This window comes from Neopsephotus bourkii, unplaced genomic scaffold (genome assembly GCF_033783945.1).
Source record: "Neopsephotus bourkii isolate Nb327-2 ecotype Australia unplaced genomic scaffold, CSIRO-AGI_Nbou_v1 NB_1328, whole genome shotgun sequence".
NCBI lineage: Eukaryota > Metazoa > Chordata > Aves > Psittaciformes > Psittacidae > Neopsephotus > Neopsephotus bourkii.
This window is the reverse complement of record NW_026901808.1, coordinates 5,735,897-5,754,071: the sequence shown is the minus strand read 5'-3', so window position 1 is coordinate 5,754,071 and position 18,175 is coordinate 5,735,897. Positions and strand designations below refer to the sequence as shown.

Below are 18,175 nucleotides of genomic sequence, written 5' to 3'. Positions count from 1 at the left end.
GTTGAAATTTATTATGTCACCTTGAGGGCATTCCACAATATTCAGAAGGAGATGATTTTCTTTAATCTGGTTATGTACTGGTATTTTTAATGGTCAAAAAGATTGTGCAATTTACCTTCAAATTTACCTTCTAATCAATAGCGCTCATGATTTAAGAGCTGTGGATCTTATAGCAAGCCATGTTGTTTTGGTCTGTGATTAAAAGACTTACTTTCAGGCTCCATGTGCCTATTCAAAATGATGTTTAATGTTATGGTTAAAAAAAAAACAAACCTCAATACTTCAGAAACATAGCACCTTGGACCTAGTTCTGTGTTTCTTGCAAAATCCTGCTAGGTTGGAAGTTTGCATACATTAGAAGTTTCTGAAAATGTATTGAAAATTAAAATTAACAGTCAAATTTCAAACTGCTTGAAGACAATATTTCAAGCCAGGAAAGAAAGATAGAGGATATGGTGAATTCAGGCAAAACATGAAGACGTTTTTTCCTACTTCCATACTTCCTCCTCCATGTTGCTAGTATATGTTTGTGCGGTACTGGTTGTGCAGAGAACTTGTTAAGATGGGGTTTTGGTTTTGTTTTCTGTAAGGTTTTTTGACTTGTTTTTGGGGTGGTTTTTTGTTTGTTTGTGGTTTGATTTTGTGGTTTTGTTTTTTAATCTGGAGAATTTTCAAGAGTTCTTCAGTTTACTGAGAGGCTGCAGGAGCCCTTTCAGTAATATTGCAAAAATAGTGCCACGGTGTGAGAATGAATATGAAAGGACAATTTAAGCTGGTTAAAACAACCAGATATGTAAGCACAATATAAGGTATTTAATTAACAGTTATTTTGTTCTCTTGTTGTACCCAACCAGTGGAACAATCTCTTCATCTGTGAAATTTATGAAATAATCCAATCAGTTCACACCTAAGTAACAAAACTCTGCTTATATAGACTGGTAACCACCTATATTAAAAGATTTGTTTGTTGATTTATATGTATATTTGTTGGTTTATATGTATTAAAATGTATTTGAATCCTCTAAAAGCAATTAACCTGACAGGTTGTCCTGACTTTACCCTCTTTTTGACAGCTAGAACATATTTTATTAATGACTAAGAAATACTAAGATTTATTTCTCTGGGATTTTTTTGAAGGGCTGTCTGACTTTCCAGGAAATTTCTATTTTGTTTGTTTTTTGTGGTTGGGGGTTTTCTCAGTGTTGTTAGCAGAGGAATTGATGCTGGACTGGTTTTATTTCTCAGTGCAGCTACTGTTGTAGAAGTACAGAACTAGCTATTAACTCAATTAAATTCACTTTATGCTCTTTTCCATTTTTTCCACTAATAAGTCTAGCTGAAAGGGGGACCATGGGAATGTCAAAAAGATTACAAAATTTGTTATAAATGTTGTTTGCTGTTCATTAATGAGAAAGCTGAACAGTAGCAGGCAGACTGAATCTGTGGAGTTGAATTACTTCTATTCCAATACTGTGTGTCCTTCTCAAATAGGGATTTCCTTGCTTCATTTAAACATAGGCTTTTGTTGGCTTTTTTTCCAGACTTTATCATGCAGAGAAGATTTCAAACACCAATCTAGTATTCATTATTAGTGACAGCCAACTGCTGTGCCGCTCCTGTGACCCAAAGCCACTCATGCAAGCAGAGAAGCCGGGTATCCTTTAAGATCATATTATTTAATAGTGTGGATTGATTTTTGGCAATGATATGGTAGAATATATTTGGGGGAAGAAAATGGGCCTTTTGTATACATGTTAGTAGCATGGTTGCCATTGAAGTACTTGAAGGAGCAGATATTTGTGAATGATAACCCAAATGGTCTGCAGCATGAGGCACTGAGGTTGAAAGCAAAGCTGTTATTCATGAGGACCCAAACAGAAATGGGCTCACAGGAACTTAATGAAGTTCTCAAAAAGCAGATGCAAAGTCTTGGATCCAGGACACAATAATGACATGCAGCTGGACAGGCTGGGAGCAGAGTGACTAGAAATAGCTTTGCAGAAAAGGACTTGAGAATCATGATGGACAAGAAGCTGAACATCATTGGGCACTGTGCTTTACTATAAAGAGGGCTAGTCACATCCTGAGCTATGGTAGCAAGGGTGTAGTCAGCAGGCTGAGAGAATTGATCCATGCTGTCTCTTTAACACTAGTGAGACCGCATCTGGAAATCAGTGTGCAGTTTGGGGCTCCCCACTACCACAGTTAAATACTGGAGGAAGTCCAGTGAAGGGCCACCAAGGTGGTTGGCATCTGGAGCACAAGACAGGTAAGGAAGCCTGTTTGGGTTTGTTCAGGTTTTAGAAAAGACATGGGTATGTCATGCTTGTCTCAAGAAATAACAAAAAAGGGCAACACCAAGATAAGAACATTTGGTTGTGAAAAGTTGGGGTGCTGCCCTGATGCTTGGAACACTGAGGTGAAGTGATGGAGGACATTAGTGTGTGCTCAGTGCCAATAAGAACTTTTTACTTCTTGTGGAAACTGCTTTAACCATCAAAGGCTAAAGTTTATCCAGCTGCTAGCATAGAATTTCTTCAGAGCTGGCTGGAGACATAAATGACTTACATGCTAAGCAGAGTCCTTGCAACTGATGCATTAAAATTAAAAGCATATGAAGGGTGGTTCTTATTTACAACTGCCTCCATGCCAATCTCTATGCCTTTAGCCTGTTCACTTGTTTAGATACCTGTAGGAGATGCTAATGGTAATACATAAAACTGACAAACACATATTTTAGGCCAGGATAAATCCATTTTAATTTTTCTCTGCTTAAGGATAATATGCAAAAGTTGGTAAATCAAATTATAACTTGGATTAGTATGAACAGAATATGGAAAACAATTAGCAATACCTTTGTCCATGTCAGGAAGTTAGTTGAGACAGCTTCTCCCATTCCTGAAAGAAAAGCAGATGGTGGTAGAGATGGCTGTGTTTCTTTGGCACAAGCAATGTATTCATTGCCACATGAATAAAAGTAGAATTCCATCTACGCTTGGGTTGAAAAGGAAGTTACATTGGGGTGGAAGAAATGCCCATGTCATCACAGAACTATGTAAACACAGCCCAATATTCTAATTGGCTCCAGTCCATGACAGTTTGATTAACTGTTGCCACTGTCTGAATTTATACACAGTGCTTGCTATAGGAAGTTGAGCACGTTTGGTGGGAAATGGGCGCATGACTTGTCTTTCCCCGTAGACCCAAAACCTTCTAGAAAGCAGTAAACGACCCAGAGCAGCTGGGTGGGCTTATACTGACTAAATGCACTATTTCATCTTTGGTCCCACTATGCAGTACTAAGCTATTCTCTCTTTTCTATAACTGAGGTACATTATGAAATGCAGATGTAGCATAACATCACACAAGCAGACAGAATGACCTTTGGGTGCTATTCAGATGGTTATTATTAGACTCTGCTTCCTTCTGGCTGATACAGCTTTCCTCATGCACATTGCTGTTAGAATGTTTCTGAGGTTTTGCTTCCCTTTCAGCTGGGCCCTGGCAGAGGAAAGAGGAGGTGAATATGAACACTGGGACAAAGACAGATGTAGATCTGTACAACTAAATTCCCTGTCCTCTTGCCTTCTCTTCCATTGGGCATCTCCACTCATTGCAATGAAGCTGCTGTAGTACTCCACAGAAGTGTATGCATAGGATTGCTTCAAGTATAAGTTAGAGCTACTAAGATAAATAAAGTCTTGGTGCTCAGTTTTTTTTAAACACTCTAGATTAGCTTTAACATGTGTACTACCAACTGTGGAAGAAAAATCCCTTAACTTAATGAATGGTAATATAAGCAGGTTTCAAAGAGAAGGCAGTTTTTCAGTATACTGCATCCATGCCTTTCATGTTTGCTGCAGTAACTTGTGTCCCTTGTTAGCCTGTGGCAACTGTGTAGTATTTACACTTAAATAGCAGCAATTACAGATTTCAGAGACACAAGCTAAAACACTACCTCAAGTTTACAGTTAGCTAATTAATAGCATGTCACTGGTCCCATTTCTATCCTGCTGTTCTGCTGTTAGTTTGGACAGCGTTTTCTTTGTCTCCTTCATCACTGAAATGCTAATGAGATCTGATTAGGTTTTCTGTCATTAACTCTCTATTCCAGCATAGGATGATCTTTTCTACGATTTTTGGGGTACTAGAGATGTACACATAATTAAACCAGTAGTTCTTATAGGCCTTCATTGCAATTTTCAGCATGTATATAACATGCTTTCGAACAGGCTTGCTCGTGTATCTTCATTTGAGCACAATAATTCTGTGCTAACATATGCTATAACCAATCATCAGTACTGAAAGTCTATTACTTTATCAAATGTCTTAAGTAATATTTATGCAATGTCAATAAAAGCAATACAGAAATTCTTTTAAAACCTCATGGTTTATTTTTATTTTGTGTATGGTTCTGGAAGTATAGGTTCTTAAAAGTCATGCAGGATGTTTATTTCTTTGACTAAAGCAGTGTATTTTATTTATCTGGATGTTTGGTTTGGTTTTCTTTAATTTAAACAGAGAACAGTGACTATTGATGTTTATTTCAATATCCGAATTAGCATAAATCTTCTCCACAGAGTCAAAAACAGAATGTTAATCCTGTTAATGTCTGATGCAGAAGAAACAGTCATGCTCCTTAACCAGAGAAACAGATGAAGGACCAAATCCTTGTGAAATGGTCAAACAACCTAGATACAGAAAAGGTCCTGATGTCTGTTTCGATGAAGCCAAACAGGTAAAACTGAACTTATGAGACTTTAGACTATCTTCAAAAGCACTTGTAGAACTGTTTTCAAAGAGCAGTGAAAACTATGTTTAAATATACCTTGGTGCCTGGTAACTTATCTATCACTAAACATACTGTTCACTCTAGACCATAGCCACTGTACATCCAAGTATCCCATGATTAACATAAAATTAACAGCTGCTTTCTTATCTGCCTTTCCTATAGCCATTGAACTTTCACACATGATTCCCACTAAAACAAAAAAAAAATCAGCAAGTATAAAACGGATGATCTCTGTACAATGCTGTCAAACTCAGTTCTTCTATGGCTTTCACAAATAGATAATAATCCTGGCTCAGAAGTAATATTTTATACTAGTATTTCCAAATCTTGTTTAAGGTGTTGATAACTGTTTTAAAACATCTTGTTTAGGATATTATTCCTCTTAAAAATTCTTCAAAAGCATATTGACCTTGAGTTGCATTCTCAGCAGATGTAAAAGAACATTGGTTTACTGAAATCATGAAAACTATGCTGTTTAGTACTCCCTGTATGGTATGCATCACAGTTTTGGAGGAAAGAGATTATAACTGCCATGCGTGGTGATTGTTTTGAATATACGCACTGTCTTACCTCTCAAAATACTTTATGAAAGAGAAAATGTTGAATTCAAAATGTTCTGTATAAATTTCAAGATAAAAAGTACTGAACGTGTAAGTACCTGGCATTATATAAAATAAATATTTTTAAAGTGCATTTATAATGCCTTATCCCATTTCTGCAAGGGAAAGATTGTTCAAATCTAGTGCACTTAGTTGGATATAACTGCTTTATACCAATGAAAGTTGGTTTTTTTTCCAATATAGCCTCTGCTTTTCTTTTATGAGGCACATTTGCTGCAATGTCAGTAGTGTTACAAAAGTCCACACGGTAATCAGTGCATTTCTCTTCAAATAACTAAATTTTATTTTTAAAAGGAAATCATCTTACTGGCCAGCAAAGTTTAAACAAAGTTGAAAAACCATCCAAAAACTACCTGCCCACTGTAAATGTAATCCAAACCTTCCTGATACGATTATGTGTGAAAGTACAACTCTTGCTCACTAGCTTGATGTGCTAATCAGTGTGTAAGTCATGTGTTCCGTAAGAGTGGATTGTTTTGGTTAAGTTTATTTGCAAAATTTGCTGTCAATCTCTTGCTCTTGGGTGGATGCTTTCACATTAACTCTGCTAACTGCAGCAATCTGCATGATATCTCATCTTGTGTGTCTTTTTTTCTGTGTTTTCTTTCCTTTCCTCTACTTGCTACTTTGCCCGTTATTAATAGGATCAGCCTATATGCACAACGAGTCGTGCCTCTGCCATGACGTCTGCTCCTATCTTCATTTTTCTGCAAGTTTTCATGTGGTGTGGATGGTCAGTTCCTTTCTCTAATTTTTTGTTTTGTTCTTGGCTTAAAAAAATTAGCAGACTTTTTTTACTTACTAAACATAATGAAAGAAAACAGAATGAAGCAAGTCCCAAAAGTAGCGATCCGGACAAATTACTGTTGCAATTTTAAGGGAAATTACATATGAAAAAACCTTATCTGGAGCCTTGTAATTCAGAATTACAGACCAGAAGGGCCTCTCCCATAGCAAATACAAAGACGTGGGAACCTGTTTGGTCAACCCTAATATTTATGAACTGAGTCAGTGTCATTCCCTTAAGAATGTTTCTCTGTGTCCCTATTAAAATGAACAGAAGAAGAAAGTTTTCTACACAAAGGTACAAAGTAATGAGAAGAGGTTATACCTTCAAAACTAAAGCTGTGTGTAGGGATAGCAAGAATGAGGAAGCTTTGCTAATGATTAAGGAGTTTTCACTGCATTCACATTAACACAAATGTTAATGATGGAAGGTAACAGTGCATATCAACTTGCTTAAACTGTGAATTCATAAAATTATATTTTTACTTCCTATATTTTTGCAACCTGAACATACTCATTGCCTAATTGCAGCAAGTTTTTTCTTCTAATGAAATATACAAGTACCTGAAGTCCAGGTTACTGACCTATTGCAGACTCTGGAGCTCATAACAAAAGCCTTGGAATTTTAGACTGTGCTGCATTTAATGGTGTGAGAGTGCACATTACTGCTCTAGTGACGTATGCAGGGAACTGCTGATTTAAAGGGAACAAAATTCATGACCTTTTACTTTACACTGGAGGGGTTTCTGACGAATATTATTACTCAAAAAACCACTAGAGGGAGATACTAACATACCTATCAAAGTAAAGGGACTGAGGCAGAAATGGAAACAGGTAATTTATCAGTTAGGGTGGTAAAATATTGAAAATTGTAACAATTTAGAGCACTCATTTTCTCAATAATTTATATTTATACTTGGGGAAAGGTTCAATGAATAGCATTCAAACATCAGTGGAAAAAAGCTTCAAGTTGTGTTTAACAGCTGTATTTGAGTAATTTTGAAGTTTCCTGTACTGTATTTAAATGACGTAATTTCTAGCAAACTTAGGAACTTGCACAGCTATGGCTAAAGGTTTTAGAAAGGGTCAAAGTCCCTTCCCCCAAGATAGTGGTATTTCATATTAAAATCTGGAAGATTAACATCTCATATTCTTACTCATGCAATTGCTCTGTAAGTTTTAATTAAAAAGCTACTGTCCAATGTACATAAAGCAGCAGAGACTCACCTTGAGCTGAATTCTTTATGCCCAAAATGGTATTTCTTGTCAACCAAAATACTGGGAAACACACAAAATATAATTTTAGTTGATAGATTTTTGGCAGCAGAATGTTATAAAGTAGTTTTGTTCATCCATCCTGTTTTTAATAATTTTGTGATTTTGGAAACGTATTCTCACTGTACATTAATCTATGTAGTTTTATTAAAATCACTGAAGCCAACACAGGTGCAAACCAGCTGATCAGGTTCAATAATGGCAGCTGGTTTGGGGTTTTTTTTCATCAAGGGTACTAAAGTAGTCTTTACCACCACCTTGAATAGGTTGCTCTTACTTTGTACGTGCACTCTTTTTGTTTGCTCTGCCTGATAATAAGAACTCTACAAGTCTTTAGCCCTTTCTGGGAATGTCTTCTTGCTGTCAGCTCCCAGGGATGTCAGACAGAGATTTGAGGGTGATTAGCAGCCCAGACAACTGTGTACACCTTGATGGGATTGGTTGTATCCCTGATCTACATGTGGGTGGCTGTACAGCTTTGACAGCTTTGTGTGATATTCCAGCCAAAGGAGGGTAACGTATGCTTGTGAAAGACCATGCACTGGAACTTGAAATGGCTCTTGAGTAAAAGCAAAGGTCTTCTCCATGCATTGAGAAGCATTTAAAATATATGCGTATAAAAGGTATAACTTTGAAGTAACCACTTATGTCAAAGGCCAGATCAGAAGCTTTTTTGGCAGATATTGTTGCTTTATCCTTTGATTGAGGTTTCAAGACAAAGTTTTAGTACATTAAATAGTTACAGTGTGCTTCTAAAGGAGTAACAAGTATTTTTATAGACTTAGACGTGTATGGGTGTGTATATATGTATATGTACTTGTATTTGCATGTGTCTCTTTAAGATTTTGGACTGGCACCATTTTCAAGGAAATGTTGGTATATATCAATGAATAGTGGGTTTGATACTTACCAGTGAATATATGGATTTACAAAAGCATTCATTTCCATTCTGCACTTGCTGAATAATTTTTACAGTGTGATGGTGTAAAATAACCCTCTTTAGTTATCACAGTAAGGTATGACAGGAAGGCGATGACATTTGGATTTGATGCTTCTATACCTCAATCATGCAAGAAAACTTGACACGTGAATTATTAATGCAAGAATTTTCTGATACACTACTGATGAAATTAAACTGGCTAAAAAAGATTCCAATTTCTTTTCTTATTATTTCTGTCTTCAAAGGGAAATAATATACTGAATATTATTTAGAAGACAAGAAGGAAAGGACAACCCCAACTGATCTGTTGGTTATTCAGGTTTTCTATGTGACTAATGTAGTAGTGACTAATGCAATGGGCTGGACAATTTCAGTGAAACTGCTTAAAAAAGTTCAGTGTCTAATTGCACTGTATGAGCTAGAGACAAGATAAACTAAACTGATGCTGTGTAATCTGTTAAGAGATTTTATGAGAAACCTCAATAATAACAATTACAGGAATCAGAAGTTTTCTTAAAGCTCAGGTAGAGCGGAAGTGTTTTCAAAGATGACATTTTGAAGACCATTCAAAACTGACATTTTCCTCAATCTAGTTCTGAGTTAATGATGTGATCCCACTTGTAATTTTCACAACAGTTAAAGCACACAAGAAAATGACAATGTGCAATGCTGGGGAGAAAAAAAGTAGTTTAGATAGGATTTACTGCACCTTCTTTGCCACTACTATTTTCATCTTGGCTTAGGGTACAAAGGAATAACTGGTTCCAGAGAGAATATTTAGAAATTGTTCTTGGCAGAACTGCTGGTTTACCATGGTAAATTGGTAAAACCTCAGAAATTCATTTACTTTGATCCTTAGTTTAAAATCTCACCAACCTTCAAATACATGTATAAAATTTGTATACTTCTGTCCAGTACAGTTTAACTGTGTCATTCATAAGAAGATGCCTTCCCTGCATGAGCCTTCCAAGACATTCTCTAGTGTTGTGATGTTGTGAATGCTTTAAAAACTGCTCTGTGTAGTCTCAGGGAGAGAGCAAAAGATATTAAGATATTTATTTTTAGTCCAGTGAGAATATTACGTAGCATAACTGTTGAATGTAAAAGCAGTGGCCATAAATTGTCATATAGTTAAAAAAACCCTCACAACAAAAGAAAACCTCTCAAAAAGTGAATAGAAATGGGCAACAGAATGGATTTTTTTTTTTTTTTTTAAAGTACATTTAGTGGTAGGATTGATGAATGTGCTTTTCCCAATATTTGGTATAATGAAGAGTGACATGAAAGCTGAATACTGTATAATTATATATGTGGAGGTCCATCTACTCTGTATTTATCCTAGGTGCTGTTTTCACTATAATGATATTTTTCCCTCATATTATGCACAACTTTAAGACCTTCAATTTACTTCTTTCTTACTCTCCAGACATTTCCCCTCTGTTGGAAAATGCACCTTGTGCTTTTCTTTAAACTATTTCTTCAAAGATGACTCTTCTAAGTAATTTCAGTGATAAGAATCATAAACACCAATAGGTAACAGAGTTTTGTTCATTGAATTTGTGTTAGAAGAAACTATTACTGATAATTCTGCTTCTGACGGTACTCACTGTGAGGAAGAAACAACAGCATTATTTTTAGTTGCTTTGAATAGAACTAAAACTACAGGACAAGACACAATGCAGATGTGAAAAAGTGACAGAGCCAAATTAAATAAACCAGAAAGTTCAGTGCATCTTCAAATGTTAGCATCCTACTCCAAATCTGGTGCAGCAGAGTTCATTTATGACTTACTTTTGACCGTAAACCTTAGGAATTTTGGACTTGCAGAGTGGACTCAGCTAAAAAAAGTAAAATAAAAGCCTAAGCTGAAATTATAGAACTAAGTTACAAAGCTAATAGATCACAGAGACATGTCTGGAAATGGCCACTGTTCATAACAAATGGCAGCTAACGTGAGCTGTTTGCTTTAGGAGAGAATGAAATTACTATTTTTTTTCTGACTTTTTTTTTATTATTATTATTTCCCTGAAGAACTTGAATGCTGGATTTTGTTTTGTTTTGGCTTGGTTTGATTTGGTCTGGGAGGGAGTTGTGTTTTTTCTTTACATGCAAGTTTCTAAAAGAAACTGTTGGTGAATGCTTTAATTTTTGATGACTTAATGAGTCTAATTTGACTGCTGTATCTGATTTCCATGTATTTACTCCAAACTGATTCCAATTCCTATCACCTCTAAGAAGAATGCATTGTGTGTAGTGGGAATCTCATTAAGGTGCTTGCCCCTTAGAACTGACACAGAGAACTCACCGAAGTCCTTTGCTATGCCCTGTAATTCCCAAGTTCCCTCTTTACACCTCTGTTATCAAACAGTTGCCCTAACTCCGTATTTAGCTTCATGCTTTTGATTTATTTTAAAACTTTCCATTACAATTTTCAGCATATTTTGCAGGGAGGTCATAAAAAAAAAATCTTTATCAGCATTCTTAATTTCCTGTTTATATCTAATCTGCCATTTTCATGTACTCTCCCATTCTTGTCCATTTGAGTAAACTTGTTTTCTTAAATACTGACCTTTTCCCTATGACAGTTTACTTAATTTCCCTACTGATTCATGAAGGGGTATTTCTTTAGGTGGCTGTGTTTGGTTTATTTTAGGGGGTGTAATTTGTTAGGGGTTGGATTTGGGGAGGGAGGAGGGTGGCGAGGGTTGGGTGGTTAATTGTTCTAATTTTGGTATTCATTTTACCTGGATTTTTTAATTGGTATTTCTAAATATCTTTCTGGATCCTCTTGAGTTACTTGCTTTTTGAGATAATGCTTCTATTGCTTTTTTTTTCTGCTTTTTGTTGGTTAAAGGGTTTTTTTTTCTGTTTTCTTCAGTGTGTTTGTTGTTTTCTTCTGGGGGGGTCTTTTAACTGCTTTTGGTAATTTTCACCTAGTTCCCTGTTTTGAAATTGGTGTCTTTTGGCTTGGATTTGTTTGGTCTGATCTCTCACATAACAAAGTAAATCCTATTGCATTGTGACCTACTAGAGCTATACAGAGCAGCGGTCTACTAGTGATTTTGAAGAGGGCCCCATACACCAGCAAAGATTCAAATGCTGTTTATTCCAAAAGACAGTCATTTATCATAACCAAAAATATGATCTCTACATCTCTTTCTGATAAATCATCGATCCAATTTATACATGGCTGTTCTAATCTCACATAACATTTCATAAATGACAGGGTGCTCAGCAGTGCAATTCTAGTATTAAATTTTGATTATTAGACTCTGATACTTCTTACCCTTACGGAGATTCCATGACACTTTCCTTTTCCTATAATACTTTTATGCTATTACACTTCGTATTATCCTTCAATGCTTTACATGCTTCTGCTGTATGTCCTACGCTGCCAGTCTTACAAATTTGGTAGCCTGGCAATGCTCTGTGCTACTGATAATTTCCTGCCAACAGCTTTCTGATGTATTTATTCTATTGGGGTGGCTCATTAATGACTTGTCTTCATTCCCCCATCTTAATTTTATGTTCCCAGCATTAGTGTAGAAGCACCAGAAAGTTTTGCTTAAGGATGTGCCAATAAACTAAAGGTGGTTTACTGACCCTTCCATATTTATGCTGATTGTACTTTTTATCCCTAACCCCCACACCCTCTTCTGAGACACACTGAGTATTAGTTACATGTACCTCAGTGGCATGTAAGTCTGACCCTGGGGCTGTTCATGTCCATTGGCTCCCCTCTGCATTAATTTCTAATGCCTTTTTAATGTGTGTGCAAACAGGCGGGCTCTGTTACTGTTAAGGTGCAGTCTGTCCTTCCCTACACATGTTCCTTCTGTTCAAGAAGTTTTCCCAGTTCTTACTATATCTAAATCCCTTACCACCGACACTGTTTGTCTTGCTGTTGGAGTCTTGGGATCCCTTGGAAAATGGAAAGTGTCTGTTTATACTGTGGGTACAGAATACAATGAAAACAAGGGGAAGACCAGGTATTTTCAGCCTTCAGATCTACCTGTGCAGGAGATGGCTGAATAGTCCCGGTGTTCTAGGCAGCTAAACATAGATTGCCGCAGTTCTGAGAAACAAGAAGATGTGAAGAGTTACTAAGTCAAAACAGGTATCAAACCTATTTCAGCCAGCCTGAGTAACTCCATAATGTGAAAGATATTATGAATTATAGGCAGAGTGGGACTGGCTAACAGAATTAATAGTAAAAAGGAATGGGGAAAAGAGGTGTAATTGCTGTGTGGTATAACGAATAGTTAGGTCCACTGATGCATGACAGAGTGGTGCAGCTCAGAGCAAGTCCTCAAGCTGGAGAGTGTCTTCTCCAGGGACTGCATGAAATGTGTACAAAAAGCCAACAGAAAATTTGGTTCTTTTGCTTAAATACAGCATCAGAGACAGAGAAAGGATCTTCATTCTGTATGACCATATCTCCACTGCATATTCATCTTAATGTGTGACCATGTTGATGAAACAGACATGAACATATTCTGGTATTCAGTTTCTAATTCTTAAAAGGTGATATCTGTTTTTCCATCTTTCCTCACAATAAAATGATACTGAAAATCTCCAAATTGATGTAATTTTCAGGAATATAGGTGTGGCTTATTGGGCCCATCTGGCATATCCTATAGCATTTCTTGTTTGATTGTGTAAGTATCCCATCTAGTTCATAAGTGACTGCAGTAAGCCTTGTAGGTATTTAGTCCTCCCATGCAGCGTTGCCACTCTCAGTATAAAAAATCAGACAAACTTACAGAAATTATTTTGATGTTATTTTAGCAAAATAACATGTATAAGACCAAAAAGATGCCTCAAGAATAGCTCAGAATGTTGAAGGCTAAAGAGTAGATTACTTCTCAGGAAATTTAATTGTAATTAATTTTAAATGATTTCTTCTTTTCTTGTCAACAGGAAGATTCGGCTGACTGTGGTGGTGCCTCTGGTCTAAGTCCATCACTGTGGTCTGTGGTAGGAATTCAGTTGGTCCTGCTTTGGCTGTTATCTGGCAGCAGACACTACCAGTTATGACCTTGCTAAACCAAAACCTGCATAACTTAATCAAGACCCTGCCAAACCGATAGCCTCATTTTCATTTTAAAAGGGTCAGCTATTCAGACAGCAGCAGAACAGCAGTGCTCGTGTCTGGTTATCACTTGGTGTGAAACTCATAAAGGCACCCACGGTGGCTGCATGTTGGAGTGTCAGATCCTTAAACGTGTGTGAATGCTGCATCATCTATGCCATCTAAACAGAATTCTGTATGTGCTCCATTGGGGAATTTAAGATTATTTTTTTCCTTTTATTTGTTTGTTGTTGTAATCTTGATGACTTCATGTAAAAGGGCTCCCCTGACAATAGCTTATGTACATGACTTTTATTTCTTTTAAGCTTTGGGTATCTTGAAGATTTATATTCTTTTACATAAACAGTTATTAAAAAAGAAAAAGAAAAAAGAAAACCTACTCCCCAATCTGCACTACTAGCACCATGATGGCTGCTTTGAGCATCAGTTTTGTCCAAACTAGCTGAGTAAAATGAAAATATTGGATAGTCATCAGAAGTTCAGCATGATTTCAACACTTGATGATGAGTGGGTTATTCTTCTGAATGAATCATGTAGCCAGCTAAGGTAGGCTGAGAAATTGTTAGTTTGAAGGAAGGAAGGAGGGAAACTTCTCGTTTTAAAAATATAAAGGTGCTTGAGAGTTTAACTAAAAAAGTGATTCTCATCTTAACTTGATGTCATCCTCTGTCAGAAAAAAATTAATTTCAGTGTAATGTTCGCCTCCTTTTCACAATGCAGTTATGCATAAAGCTAGTAGAATTCTTCAAAGGCTCAAAGAAAAATGCTTGTGAATAAAAACTGTCTTTGTGATATTTGAACGTTGGTTTCCAAGGGTATTTTGCATGATGATGATGCTATGTTATTGTTTTGCAGTTTGTTTTCTTTGATGGTAGAGTTTAGTCCATTGAAAAGGTAAATCATTCTGTTATTGTGTGAGAAACTGAACATTGCAATGTGTTGCAATCAGATCATTAAATTATAAAACAGAGCTCTGAATATACTGTGTAATGAAAAAGCTGAGAAAATACGGTAAATTTAGCTATCATGACAAAAGGGTTGAGTTGGATTTTTTACAGAATAGTGATCTCACATGAAAATCTGTGTACAGATATTTTAAGTATATAAAAATCAGATTTAACACATTTATTTTTGGAAGTATGTGTTCTCTAAGGTTCATATCAGGTTCCCCCTTTGTTTCCTTCATATAAATACCCTCATAATATTAAAACTTCTGCTGTTGCTATTTATTATTGAAAATGGTATATTTAACAGCAAAATGTCCTGGTTTCTGAGATTAGGAAAAACAAATGGGGAGCCTTGAATCTCTATGTATGCACATTGATACTTGATTGTGAATAATACTTTTAGAATTTGTTTTTATACAACCTCATTGGTGATACAGATTGGTGCAGTAAATTACAATATTACAGTGTAGCATAGTGTTGATGCAAAATATTATTTGCGCTTTTTTTTCTAGTTTTCAGAACTAAACAGTATTGCAAGACAGCTAAACCAATGAATGTGCAACTCTGCTGGTATTGTACAATTCTGCTAACAACTGCAATATGCAAATATTAACATGGCACAATACACTAGCTCTTTAAAAAAATAAGCTGCAAAGCATTGGTATGTATATGCTGGCAATTGATCGATATAATTTTAATCATGCCAAAAGCTTAAGGAAATAATTGGGCATGTGTTAGTATCCTATGAAAACCGAAGAAGCTACTGGAAGCCATGGCATGTCTTTACAGATCAGATGTTTACTGTAGTGGTACCCATGGCTGGTTCGTTGTTTTTCCTCACATATCTTGGCTCCAGCTGTGTATTTTCTTATGTTTGAGAATACAGCAAGTGAAAAAGTAAAACCTGACCTTTTGTTCAGCAAACAGATTTAGCTTTAAAAGAAAAAATATCTCTAGTAAAGTCATGGGGTTAAAAGGACAATTAATTGTGTTGGATGACTTTAGGGCCTCCTCAGGGAAGGTGTGCTAATTTTGATAATATGGATAATAATAATCTTGGAGCTCTTCATTCCAGTTCTGTTACTGCACTTTACCCTATCACTGGTCACCATCTCATAAACAGTTAGTTTGAATCTTTCTAATTCTGAGACTGCATCCTGTATTTTTCCTTGACATAGTCAATAGAAATTTTATGTGAGGAACAAATTTTGTAGGATTAGGCCAATGCTTACTACACTCATTGAATTTACTCTAAGATTACTCAAAATACACATTAGCTTGCATTTTGCTCTGTTAATTTCTTGAGAGCTTGTCAGTGTGTTGTCCTCTATAGTCTTCACTTAGCTTCCCAAGAGCATGGAAGATTTATGTTAATTAACACTTTGTAACTAATTGCTTACACTGGCAGGCTGTATTTTGAGTTACTTAATATTTGATTAGAGCATATAGGTAGAAAGGCGGCAAAAATCTGTGCTGCCACAGAACACGACTGTGGCTTTTTCTCTCATCCGACTTCCCTTAGACTGCTCAAATACAAAAGGAGGGAGAAGCTCGTGCCATGCAGATACATCAGCCTTCTTGGGTTTTCCAGAGAGGGAAATGTCCTTTGCTCCTCCCCTCTGTCCCTTTGTATGACCTGAAGAAACATGTTTCTGTATGTGCACATAGCTTTCCATTATACCCATCTGATAGAAAAATCAGGATCTGGCCCTCGCAGGAGGGCTTTGTATATCCCTCACAGAACTCAATTCTTTAAAAAGGGAAAAAAAAGACATTTTGGCTTCTTTCTGCAGAAAGTAATCTATATTTTGATTATATCCAAGTGAGGGTCAAGAGTCTTTATAATGCACTACCTAGATATCTGCAAATTACAGAACAGAGATGGAAAATGCAATGTGAACTCTAGCTATCATCTCAATCTATTAGAAATAAGTTGCATGAACAAATACATGTCCTCATGCAGAAAAGTATTCTTACTTTCACATAATGCATAACAGTCATCTCTTGTCTATGAGAGAAGATATTTGATCCAAGGCTTTAAATTGAGACGTTTTCAAGTCACAATATGTTGTAAAATGGGGGCTTTTTGTTTTAAAGCCAGATAAAAAGCTCTGTTGATCTTTGCTTGAATCCTTTAAATAAGTACTAAGGGAACTGTTGGGACTGTTTCAGTTCAGAAGTCATGCAGCCTATTGTATGTCTGACAAATAACCACCACTAAAGTTTTTACAGCATGGTACTTTGCAAAACATGATCTGAGGTTTTAACATGAAAGGTTTCTTTGTAGTTTTTCATTTAAACAACCAGCATTACTGCCAAAACACTGATTGTGGTCCATATTTGTAACAGGTTTTTAACATGACACAGCAGGTTTGAGTGACAAGATTTTTAGGTCCTGTAACCTTCAAGATTTTAGTATGATCTTTTTCATGTTTCTAATGCTTGAGGCTTTACTGCTTGACTTGACAAAAAACAGTGTGGCTGCCATTTGTATATTTTCCTAGACTATTCCTTTTACTAACTTAAAAACTGGCCTTACTGGGTTCAGATAGGCAGTATCCCTTTTAAGTGACCTTTGCAACCCAAGTGTTACTTGCTATGGTTCAGTATCACTGCAGAGACATTAAGACCTTTTGTTCCCATTAACACTTAAGCTCAGAAAATGTTCTTAGTTTGTCTTAATTTCAAAACACAACCTCAGTCCCAGTGGTCCTAAAAATTCAGTTGCTAGCACACTGGTTATTAAGAAGTACATTAATGCCTATAAGGCACTGCAACACACTTGAGTGTTTCGGGAATGTAAGCTGAAGGTGAAATCTTAATAACTTCTTCCTTAGGATAAATTTTAATCTTGTTCCATCAGACATCCGCGCCTTTAACAAAGGCCAGATTTATTATGATTTTTTTCATACCGCAATGTTAATATTGTTAATACTCATTGTAAACTATTGTACAAAGATTAAAACAAAGCGTCTGAAAGCAATTCAAGAGTTTTGAAAAGTTAGCCTCACCCTCTTCCCAGCTACTTGCATCTGTCCTGTTTATGGTTTAAAAGAAAAACATCATCTTGAAGAAATAATTTCACTGAGGCTAAAGGGATACTGTCTTGTTCAGATGCCATGAATTGTGATTGTGATCTGACAAAGCTGTCTTCTCTTCTTGTGTTGTATGGAATGTCTGCATCATGCTTTCTGGGATACTTTTATTGAAATACTCCGTCTGCGTTTCTGCAAAAAGAGACTTGGTTGCTCTCCCACAGCAGTCAGGTCTTTCTCCCTTTTCTTGTGTTCTCTTGACACTTTTGTGGAACTTGACAAGCCTGGAAAACCTAATTTTTTTGTAAAAATTTGTACAATAATGTTATAAAAAATTTATAATCCTAGAACTGTTGTGTTAATTCTTGTGCAAAAACAGTATATTCAGAATAAAAGTTTATCATTTAAAATCAACAGCTACTTTGATTTTTCACTCTGTATAATACAAAAATGTAAATAAGGGCCTATATAATTTGCTCTATAATACTTCTGAGTGCTATGGAATTGCACCCAAGTGTCTGAAAGAAAGTTACTTTTCAGCATGGAGACAGTGACTTAACACAGTTTTTGTTTGGGGTCCAAAGGAGAGTGTGAAGCAAGCCCTCATTTTTGCTTCGTTGCCGTGAAAAGTTAAAAAAAATGGGAAAAAAATAAAATAACCAACAAAAACTGAGAGTCTGTTCAGCAC

At 36.1% G+C, this 18,175-nt stretch overlaps 1 protein-coding gene across 1 annotated transcript in view; it reads left to right on the top strand.

The window, feature by feature from the left end:
* Positions 1-17,901, top strand: part of CACNA2D1 (calcium voltage-gated channel auxiliary subunit alpha2delta 1) — a gene marked incomplete at its 5' end in the record, with an annotated part of 176,474 nt that extends 158,573 nt beyond the window's left edge. Inside the window, 4 exons of the mRNA XM_061366389.1 lie at positions 1,542-1,654; positions 4,656-4,738; positions 6,057-6,145; positions 13,334-17,901. Of these exons, the coding sequence (XP_061222373.1) occupies positions 1,542-1,654; positions 4,656-4,738; positions 6,057-6,145; positions 13,334-13,370 (322 nt within the window). The remainder of the gene's footprint in view (positions 1-1,541; positions 1,655-4,655; positions 4,739-6,056; positions 6,146-13,333) is intronic.
* Positions 17,902-18,175: the final 274 nt, after the last annotated feature.